At 38.3% G+C, this 11,891-nt stretch overlaps 1 protein-coding gene across 1 annotated transcript; it reads left to right on the plus strand.

Moving 5' to 3' along the window:
* Window positions 1-284: 284 nt before the first annotated feature.
* Window positions 285-11,433, plus strand: RNF2 (ring finger protein 2; the record flags this gene model as incomplete). The annotated part of the gene is made up of 6 exons (XM_084250597.1): window positions 285-498; window positions 4,187-4,347; window positions 4,712-4,927; window positions 9,201-9,473; window positions 10,593-10,764; window positions 11,332-11,433. Exons 1-6 carry the CDS (start codon window positions 412-414, stop codon window positions 11,431-11,433), a joined length of 1,011 nt encoding a protein of 336 aa, XP_084106723.1. The 5' UTR covers window positions 285-411.
* Between the last annotated feature and the right edge of the window lie 458 nt (window positions 11,434-11,891).

The raw sequence follows: 11,891 nt of genomic DNA on the forward strand, positions 1-11,891 counted from the left end.
CCCACATGGCGCACAGACCTCTTCTGCCGCCCACTGCTCCCCTCAGCTGTGTACTTCGTCAGTCTGCCTGCGCTGCTCTCCCCTCTGGCTCTGGTGAATTCTCTCACCCTCCCGTGCTTCTGACTACCCAGTGCTTGTATAAATAAATAAATCTTTAAAAAAAAAACAACACTTCCTGTGTGCCAGTTGTTGTGCATTCAAAAATAAGCGATAGTCTCTTGCTCTCAAATATCTAATATTTATAAGTAGATAGATTCTTGAGCTTGGTTTCTTTTAATTTTTTTTTGAGGAACCACTGTAATTTCTATTTTTTAACTCTTGGGAATCAATACTTATAAAAATCAAGTTTGAAATTTACTTCCTTTTCAAATACTAAAATTGTTTTTACTCTTTTTTTTTTCATTTCTAGCAATGTCGCAAGCTGTGCAGACAAATGGAACACAGCCATTAAGCAAAACATGGGAACTCAGTTTATATGAATTACAGCGAACACCTCAGGTAATGTGGACTGAGATAACTTAAGGGGAAGTATGAGACCTACATAAGCTGGGATACAAGTTTTAGAAAATGAAAACTTGATGGGCCTCCTGGTGGCGCAGGCGGTTGAGCGCCGCACTGTGAAGCTGTCCACAGCCTCTGCAGTGCAGGTTCAATCCTGGCCAGCTGGCGAGAATCCCACATGGTGCAGCAGACCTCTCCTGTCTCGCCTGCTGCTCTCCTCAGCAGTGTTTTTCGTTGGTCTGCCTGTTCTGTTCCCCACTCTGTCTCTGGTGAATCCTCTCACCCTCCTGCGCATCAGGCCTGTACCCCGGTTCTTGTATAAATAAATGAATACCAACAAATAATTTGAGTACATATTCTACCTGCTGCCAAGTTAGTCAGTAGGTGAGCAAAGGTGAATAAAGTATGTGTGGCACCAGCCCCTGAAGTTTATAGACATTAAGCAGATAAATATCTTTAGAATTTGAGAAGTTGTGTAAAGTTGAAGACTTCAGTGCTATAATAAATAGTATGGGGTTGAGGGACTAGGGAAGACTGTTCAATTACTTAAAGATCAGAAAGACTGGAGGAGGAATAGGTTTGAGGAGATGAACTTGCTCAAAACCGAACTCTTAGTTTGATACGCCTTTAAGACAGTCAGAGATGCTAACCAAGGGCCTAGACTAAATAAGAAATTCTAGGGGTTGTTAGTACATTTTAAGTAGTGGAAATGTATAAGGTCACCTATAGTGAGATGAGCAGAGGGCCCAGAACATATTCCAGAGGAGCATCAACAATTAGAAGTTAAGTAGTAAACAGGAGACTGCAAAAGGAGACTGAGAAAGAGCAGTGAGTGGAAAAGACAAAAAAAGGGAAATGGAGAGAGATGAAAATCTAAGAAAAGCATTTTAAGAATGAGGATATAATTACTGTGTACACTGCTGAGAGGTTGAATGAGATGAGAATTACAAAAGTTTTCTTTTTTTAAAAGATTTGTTTATTTATGCATACAAGAGCTGGGGTGTAGGCTAGAGGTGTGGAAGGGCAGTGTGAGGATTCACAAGAGACAGAGTGGGGAGCAGAACAGGCAGATCTACTGAAATACACTCCTGAGGGGAGCAGCTGTCGAGACAGGAGAGGTCTGCTGCACCATGTGGGTAAATCCCTGGCTGGGGATTGAACTGGTGCTGCAGTGACTGCCATTAGCTTCATTGTGCTGAGACTTAACCCCTTGCGCCACCAGGGAGGCCCCAAAAATTGTGTATACTGGGTTACTGAAGCATCGTGACCTGAGATAAGCAGCCTGGGGATCTTATTAATGACCCTTTGCTCAGTTTCCTGGTATGCAACTTAGTTTCTGGTAGGAATCTTGTCAGATGTTAACCATGGGGGGGGGGGGTCCCATGACTTTTGACCCCTTTACTCACTCATTGGTATGCAACCATACAACTCACTTCTTGGTTTGTAGCCATGTTATATCTGACAATGTACAGCTGCTAAAGTGCACCATTCACATTTCAGTATTCAACTATGAAGTTACTAATCTAAACCAATTAGTGGGGAGATGGCTGAAGTTTGAGAATAAATAAGATAATCAGAGGGACTAACTTGAGAAGGTAGGAAGGTATGTACCTTTGATAAAAAGAGGAAATTGTTTATAAAGACTTGGTAGAGAGAAAGTGAGAAAGCTCTCAGGAAATTTGAAGTAAGGTAATCTGTTGAATATTCGGGTGGAGAAAAGTCTGCAGAGAGATCGAAAGACATAAAATAGTGTAGTGTGAGAGGTAAGACAAGTTTGTTAGAGAAAACCAGTTGCTAAGCAGTGTTGAACACTTGCTTAAGGCTGGGGGAAGTTTTAGTGCTACCATTCTGGTTCTTCTCTTTCTCCAACAGTGCTAACACCTACACGGGTACAGGCGTGGAGAACATGGACTATTGAGTTTATCCAGGGTTGGGATTTTTCTAGGCAAGTTCTGAAAAGGAAAAAACAGACTTCATTACATAGTTGAGTCATCATCATATTCTCTGTAGTTTTTTCAACTATAAAGTAGAGATTATACTTCCTAATCAAAAGTGTGTACAAAATTAAAATAAGATATAGAAAGTGCTTTTATAGAGGTTGAAACATGATAGATACTCCATAATCGTAGTTACTGTAAATGTAAATATATTTTGAGTTTTTTTTAATTAAAAATTTACTTATTTATGCATACAAGAACTGGGGTACAGGCCAGAGGTGTGGGGGGTGAGAGTATTCACCAGAGACAGACTGGGGAACAGAACAAGCAGAATGACTGAAACACAGTGTTGAGGGGAGGAGCGGGCGAGTCAGGAGAGGTCTGCTGCACCATGTGGGTCACCTCCCTGGCTGGGGATCGAACTCATGCTGCAGTGGCTGCGGCAAGCTTCACAGGTTGCGTCTGAACCCCTTGCGCCACCAGGGAGGCCCTATTTTGAGTTCTTTTTGGACAGTATCTTTAGTTATTCTCCATCTTTCCTCTGGAGTCACATCTTGGGCCTTATGGAGAAAACACAAATATGTTCGAGAGCCACAGGAGACAGGAAATGTCAGTAGCATATGGGAAGCCCTTATTTCTCTCTGCATCTTACTTTTTCAGTGATTATCCACTAGACCTTTTTTACAATTCATAAGAAGCGGTAGTGGTGGTTTTAGAGCTAGGTAATCTAAAAAAGATTAGTGCCACCTTTGGGAAGGGTGATTGGTGGTGGTGATGAAGAGGGGAGTCACTGTATGCTGCATTGGGAGACTTGTGCTAGAGTTCTGCATGGGAGCTCAAAATGCATCATGGTATTTTATTTCCAACATGACAATTAGAAATGGTAATATGTGTTACATTTTAGATGTATTATGATTTACATTGGTTTGTAGGTTAGCCTGAGAATCAGACCACTTTGTATGAAACTGCTTCTGTGGACCAGGACTTTTTTAAGGTTCAAGAAGTAATTCTAAAATGAAATTCTGTTAAAATGTATGTAATTTAGAGAATATTTGTATTGGAATCTTAAAATCTTTTATTTACTCCTAACTTTATTTTGCAGATAAGGAAACAAATAATTAAGTCACATAATTAGTTATTACAGCTGGAACTAGAACCAAAACATCTCATTCCAAATTTAATGCTTTTTAATTATACCAGGCTTATTATTTACCATTAGTTATCTTTTATGTATGTTAATTTGTTATTTTGGGCACTAAAGTTAAAACATTTCTGTAGTGCACTGGTGGTGAGACTGAGGGGAGTTAGATGTGATTCTAATTAAAATAAGATTAGCTGTGAGTAGGCAGTGGTGATGTTTGGATTCTAAGAACATAGGCCTTCCTGGTGGCACAAGGGGGTTAAGTACTTCACTATGAAGCAATCTGCAGCCTCTGCAGCATGAGTTCGATTCCGGCCGGCCAGGGAACAACCCACATGGCAAAGCAGACCTCTCCTGTCTCGCCCGCTGCTACTCTCAGCAGTGTGTTTCTGACTGAAACAGCACTGTGTTTCTGCCTGTTCTGTTCCCCACTCGGTCTCTGGATCCTCTCACCCCCGACATCTTTGGCCTGTACCCCGGCTCTTGTATGCATAAATAAATAAATCTTTTAAAAAAGAAAAGAACATAATACTCATTTTTATCATTTTCAATACTTTTGTTATGTTTGAACTTGTTTATAATTAACTTTAAGGTGACTTTTTTACAGGAGGCAATAACAGATGGCTTGGAAATTGTGGTTTCACCTCGAAGTCTACACAGTGAGTTAATGTGCCCAATTTGTTTGGATATGTTGAAGAACACGATGACTACAAAGGAGTGTTTGCATCGTTTTTGTGCAGACTGCATTATCACAGCCCTCAGAAGTGGGTATGTGGAAATGAGTTATTCTAGATAAAGTGTATCAGAACAGTGCTCTGTGGGTTTTGATAAATAGATTTTCTATATGTACTCATCTGGGAACTGGAAATATTTCTAAAGCCTAGCTTTTAGTTATTTTTATTTCTAATATGGTTATATATAAATTGTCATTGGGAAGTGGTCTAATTTTTCTATTTTGGTAAGTAAGTATAGAGTGCCTAAAGTTTTCAAAATCTTGACTCACAAGTCAGATTTTCAAGAACATCCAAGTTAATAAATTTAAATCTCTGACTTACTCAAGTTATTTGAATACAGAAAGGTTCTGTATTAGATACCCGCATTATTTACATTTTTTCTTCCTCTTTGTATTTAGCAATAAAGAATGTCCTACCTGTCGGAAAAAGCTAGTTTCCAAAAGATCACTAAGGCCAGACCCAAACTTTGATGCACTCATCAGCAAAATCTATCCAAGTCGTGATGAGTATGAAGCTCATCAAGAGAGAGTATTAGCCAGGATTAATAAGCACAATAATCAGCAAGCACTCAGTCACAGCATTGAGGAGGGACTGAAGATACAGGCTATGAACAGGTATGTGGCCAGAGGAGAAGGCTGTTTTTCTGAATACTTAATTAAATTTTGGCTTTACTTAACAGCTTCCATTGTGAAAAGTTTAAAATGTAGTGCAGATGGTAATTCTACATGTAGGTATATGCCTCCAGATGTAACAGGGTATTGCATTTAAAATGCTAGGCTGGTTATGCTAGACTCTTTTCCTCCACTTACCATTCTGTTTCTCCTTTTCTCTTTAGAGCAAAACTCCTTGAAAGAGTTGCCTGTGCTCAATGTCTCCAGTTCTCCCATGTCTTTTTGAACCTGCTTCTAGTCAGCCTTCCACTCCTGGCTTCTACCCTCAGTGCCTTATCAACTTTTTCAAATCATGGGTGACTTGCACATTGTGAAATCTAATCGCTGATTCTTAGACCCCAGCTTCCTTAGCAGCATTTAACACAGTTTATCTCTTTGAATAGTTTTCTTCATCTGGCTTCAAGGGGACCATATTCTCCTGGTTCTCTTTGCTCCAAAACCATCTTTTATTTGTATGTTCTTTATCTCAAATTTAACATGCACAGTACTAAACTTTTTATTCTCCTCAATCGCGATCATTTTAGCCGATGGCAGTTCCTTCCTACTTGATAAGTCAAAAACTTTGGAATTACCTTTTTTTTTTAAAAAAATAAAGATTTATTTATTTATTTATACAAGCACTGGGTACAGTCAGAAGTGCGGGAGGGTGAGAGACTTCACCAGAGCTGGAGCAGGGAGCAGAACAGGCAGACCGACGAAGTACACTGCTGAGGGGAGCAGCGGGTGCGGCAGGAGAGGTCTACGCGCCATGTAGGACCCTTGCCAGGGGCTGAGGATCATACCGGCCCTGCAGAGGCTGCAGGCAGCTTCGCAGCCCAGCGCTCAACTGCTGTGCCACTGGGGAGGCCCTGGAATTACCTTTAACATCTCTCTTTTGTCTCCCTCTCTATGTTTCAGTCTGTGAGTAAAGAAATATTTTTAGCTTTTTCCATAATGCACTCATGTATTAGGCCATCACCATCTTTTCTGTGACATATTGATAGGGCCTTCTGATTGGTCTTACTATTTTTTGTGCTTACCCCCACATAGTCCATTCACAACATAGCAACCAGAGTGATTCTGTTAAATCAGAAGTCTGATTTTGGGTCATACTTTCTCCCAAACCTCTAGTAGCTTCTATTCACATTAAGGTGAAAAGAATTTAATGATTGTTTCTAAGACCTTATTTAAATTGAGCACTTTCCTCACCCTGTTCTTTTTTCCTCTCTGACATCTCCTAATACATTTAAACCTCAGGGAGAGGTGTCATTTTCCAAATTAGGGGATACCAGTAAAGACCCATCTCAACTCGTTTTCACCTTGGTTTAACTTTAGAGTCACTTGGAAAGCTTTTAAATCACTAGCCTCAGGTATCATCCCAGACCATGCAAATCAACCTTTGGGTTTCAGGTGTATTTAAGGTTGTAGAAGTGGTTCCAAAGTGCAAACTGTAACCACCAGCTTAAAGGTTAAAAGATACGCTCTCTTCTAACTACGTTAAACTGTCCTACAACTCCACTTAGCAAAGTAAAATGTTAAATGTTGAATGTATTTATTTTAAGACTTATATATTCCTAAGAGTTGGAAGGACTTAATGGTTTTTCAACTTAATCTTTTACCAGGAGAAAGAATCCCCTTTGCAAAATCTGGTCCTTTGGTTTTGCTGGAACATTTTTAGTGGTGGGAGATCCTTTCTTTTGTTTATAACAGTATAGCTTCCTTACTGTTCTTTGCACTCACCAAGGTTGCTTCTGCTTTAGGACCTTTGTGCTTTCTGCTCCATTAGGAGCTCCTTTAAAAAAAAAAAAGATTTGTTTTTATTTATTTATGCACACAAGAACTGGGGTATAGGCCAGAAGTGTGGGGGTTGAAAGGATTCACCAGAGACACTGGGGAGCAGAACGGGTGGATCTACTGAGATACACTGCTGAGGGGAGCAAGCAGCTGGCAAGACAGGAGAGATCTGCCGCTCCACGTGGGTTAACTCCCTGGTGGGAGCCTGAACTCATGCCTCAGTGGCTTGCAATAGCTTGATAGTGCTGAGACTTTAACCTCTGCACCACCAGGGAGGCCCCTACCAGCTCTCTTCTTGCTGATTATTGGCATGACATATGTTCTTATTTTTTCAGTTACCTGCTAAGCTCCTGTCTTTTATAGATCCCAAGGCTTCATATTGGCTTACCCTTCCTGCCTCATATTCTTCACAGCACTTACCATTCTCTGATATTCGTTATCTGCTTCACTAGAATAATATAAACCCTCGGAGGGTAACTACTGTGTCAGTATTTTAACACCAGTACATATAACCATGCTTGGTTTGCAGTAGGTGCTCAGTAAATATTTTTAGAATGCATGAATTAAAAAAAAATTCTTCCTTAATATTGACTTAAAATTAATGTTCTGAATAACATCCTGCTTTTTTTTGAAATACTTACAGTTGGATTCTACAATTATTCTACATCTGTCTACCCATTCTTCAAATAATTTTATCCAGATACACATTCTCATGTTTCTCTAAAGGCCTAAATAGTCACTTTCCTAATTCCGTTATTATTCCTCATATGAATTCTAGTTTGTTGATGTAATTCATGAACAGTATTAGTATTATAGACATGATTTGATAAATGCAGGCTATCTGAGACTGTTGATGTCCATTATCTGAACGTTGTTATATGAATGCTACATGAATTAATCTAGCTTTGTCATCTCTAACCATTTTAGGAAACTGGGGGATAAAAATAAATACATTAAGACAAGTTAAAATAAATACATTAAGACAAGTTAACTCTGTTACTTTATATTCATCTGAAACAATATTTAGATATATACATATTTAAATATAGTATTTATATTTTCACTTTTGGTTGGGTTTTTTTTTTTGTTTGATTAGTTTGGCCTATTCACATTTTTTTTTTTTTTGAATTGTGATGAAAAACATTATACAAATTACCATCTTAACCATTTTTTATCAGTTCAGTAAGTGAGTACATTCATATTGCTGTTTGATCAATTTTCAGAACTCTTCATCTAATAAAACTGACATTATACACACTAATGATTTCCCTATTTTCTTGTCTTTCCCTCAATTCACGCTGACTGCTATTCTATTCTCCTTTCCTATGATTTGACTGTTACCTCATTTAAGTATAATCAATATAGTATTTGACATTTCGTACTTGGCATAATGTATTGTAGCACGTGTACGAGGAGTTCTTTTTTAAGACCGAGTGATAGATCGTGGTATGTGCTTACATCTTTTGAGTCATCATTTTGTTATTTAACATATATTAATTATCCCCTCTTAGTTTTGATTCGATCTATAAGCTGTGGAGGGATGTGTGTGTATGTGTGTAGCATGTCTCCTAAGCAGTGACTGTTACTTCCTTTTTCTGCCAATAAATAGGTGATAATGACACCATTCGTAGAAGTGCATGTCATTCTTTTATATTTCCTCTTCGTCATATCTTCTTTCCTTGCATATACATGTAGAAAAAGTGGTAGTATAGTAAAGAGAATGTAGAAGGATTTATATCCTAGCCCCATCTAGCTCTGGAACTTATTAACTTATAACTAACCATGGGACTCAACCCACAGTTTCTTTGGTTTCCTTAACTGAAGTGAAACTCCCTTGACAGTTGTTTACTCATTTAGTAAGTAAATGAGATGTTTACACAAAATACTTGTAATTACTGGTTTTATTAGTATTTGAGGTTATTGGAGAGCTACTTTCATATTCATTTAGGTAACATTTTCTTTATTAAAATAATTTTGCATTGTATTATCAGACTTTGCATGAGGTCTGTAGGGAAAGAATGCTCATCATTCTTAAATCTTGTTTCCTTTAGAATTTCTAATATAAGAGACATAAATATCCTTCAGAAATTTTAAATTTTCATATATGGTTATGCTTTCCTTTAGATTTAAAATTTCAACAAAACTATCAAAATACAAATAAAGCTTGGCTAGTAATTCTGATAATCTTTTCTTTTTGTCTAATAAAGAAAATTACTAAGTGAATATAAATACTTGTTTAAATCATTCAAATTTTTGTGTGTGTGAGTGAGATTCTCTATAGACCTTTTGGAAGTCAATGCTGTCATGCAACTTGGAGCAAATTCAGTTAACAGATACTTTTAGAATTCTAAAGGTCAGTGAACATGTTTTAAAACTGATGCATTGAAAAAGCCTAAATGTAAATTTTATACAATGCTTCCTACCCTCCCACACCCCAAAATAGATTACAGCGTGGCAAGAAACAACAGATTGAAAATGGTAGTGGAGCAGAAGACAATGGTGACAGTTCGCACTGTAGTAATGCCTCCACACACAGCAATCAAGAAGCAGGACCTAGTAACAAACGGACCAAAACATCTGATGATTCTGGGCTTGAGCTTGATAACAACAATGCAACAGTGGCAATTGATCCAGTAATGGATGGTGCTAGTGAAATTGAATTAGTATTCAGGCCTCATCCCACACTTATGGAAAAAGATGACAGTGCGCAGACAAGGTAATGTGTGGGTTAGTTTTAGATGATCTGAATTTGTGTTTAATTCAAAGTTAAAAGTCAACTTTGCATAAGAAATAAGCACAATATTTGTCATTCTGTTGATTGCTAGGCTTCATTTGGATATTCTGGCTGCCCAGATTGTTTTCTTCCTTCATACTCATGGTCACATAGCTGAAAGGAATTACCTTCCTAACTAAATAAAAAGGGAAAATGATCACTTGTGCAGTGTTGTAAACCAGTTTTAGTTACCTCAATAAAAAATAAGTTTCTTAACAGCAATATTAGGCTCTAAAATTCATGCTGGCAAGGATGACTGCTTTACTCCACCCTGCACACTGCTTGCCACTGAGTACTCATAAACACCAAATACTTACTGGGCAAATGGTTGAATTATGGTGAGCCATACTTTCTAAAAAAATTCTGAGATTTTTACTTTTATGCTCAGAAAATATTTAGAAAGAAATTGTGCATATTTGTACTATTTTTGCTGCAATAGACAGCAGAACTTTGATCATTAGGGCTGAGGAGTATGTTCTTCCCCCACTCCCCTTTTAGTAAGTACTATGTATATTTGTTTGATTTTTTTAAATTTTTTTCTCATTTTGAGAGGTAAGATAGAGCGAGCTTTTGTTTCCCAGTAGACAGTATATACTTTTCCTTCTGTAGCTTTTCAATAATACATTTTTAGGTAACAGGGAAGTAAACTTTTGGCATTTCATCTATAATTGGGACGTTTACATTTTATATGGCCTTTATTACTATTTTTTTTAAGATTTTTTTCATTTATGCATATAAGAGCTGGGGTGTAGGCCAAAGGTGTGGGGGGTGAGAGGATTCACCAGAGACAAAGTGGGGAACAGAACAGGCAGATGAACTGAAATACACTGCTAAGGGGAGCAGCGGGCCAGATAGGAGAGGTCCACTGTGCCATGTGGGTCATCTCCCTGGCTGGGGATCCAACTTGTGCTGCTGTGGCTGCTGATACCTTCATAGTGCTGCGACTTAACCCCTTGCACCGCCAGGGAGGCCCTTTGTATTGCTTTTAGAAATATATTCTGTAATGTAAGTGGAATTTTTCATTTATTTAGAAATTAATTTTTTCATGGTTTCTTTTTCCAGATACATAAAGACTTCAGGTAACGCCACTGTTGATCACTTATCCAAGTATCTGGCTGTGAGGTTAGCTTTAGAAGAACTTCGAAGCAAAGGAGAATCAAACCAGATGAACCTCGACACAGCCAGTGAGAAGCAGTATACCATTTACATAGCAACAGCCAGCGGTCAGTTCACTGTGAGTATTTAAAAAATAGACTGTTGACACTGTGGAAGCAAGGTGACCATCTGAGAGTGGCATGTGAGGGTGGGGCCTAACAAGATGGTATTGGACCCTGAGAGAGAGAAAGAATGGCAGGGCAGTTAACTTTTTTTTTTTTTCAAAGATTTATTTATTCATGCACACAAGAACCGGGGTACAGGCCAGATATGCAGGAGGGTGAGAGGATCCACCAGAGACAGAGCGGGGAGCAGAACAGGCAGAGTGATAAAATGCACTGCTGAGGGGAGTAGTGGGCATGACAGGAGAGGTCTATTGCACCATGTGGGTATCTCCCCTGCCAGCTGGGATCGAACCCACCCTGCAGAGGCTGCGGACAGCTTCACAGCGCTGCGTCAAGCCACTGCACCACCCGGGAGGCCCAGGGCAGTTAACTTTTTCATATTCTTTTTTTCTTTTATGAACACTGTAAGTAACAAGTTTATTCTAAGATTTTTTTCTAAAAAAGACAGATTTTTATGTTCCATCTCACTGTTGCTGTACTTTGAACATTTTCACAATTCTTTCCTTTTTTTTTTATTTTAGGTATTAAATGGCTCTTTTTCTTTGGAATTGGTCAGTGAGAAATACTGGAAAGTGAACAAACCCATGGAACTTTATTATGCACCCACAAAGGAGCACAAATAAGCTTTTACTAAAACCAATTCTGAGAGTGAACTTTTTTATAGCCTATTTCTTTAATATTAAAGATGTATCGTCTTTACTTTTATGGACAGAATCTTGGATATGTTGTTCCGTTTTCTTTCTGAGCCAGACTTGTTTACACTATTAAACTCATTTCCCCTTAATTTAAGATTTCCTTTTCGGAAGGGACTGCAATTATTCAGTACTTTTTTTTCCTTTTTAAAAGTGTATCTAGGTTATATGTTTTCACCAAGTATGGTTCCATTTGGAGCACCCTTTTTGACCCAGGAATTTTTCATAGTTCTGTATTCTTAAGAATCAATTGGCCATCCTTTTCTCCTCCCTGAAAAGTTTTCTAGGCCTATAGAATGTTAAATAATAATGTATTTTGACTTTTTTTCCTGGAGTCTTGTATATTTATAGTTTTCTATATAAGCTGTAGTATCTTCATGAAGACCAAG

The sequence above is a fragment of the Talpa europaea genome (assembly GCF_964194135.1).
Source record: "Talpa europaea genome assembly, chromosome: 12".
NCBI classification, from domain to species: domain Eukaryota; kingdom Metazoa; phylum Chordata; class Mammalia; order Eulipotyphla; family Talpidae; genus Talpa; species Talpa europaea.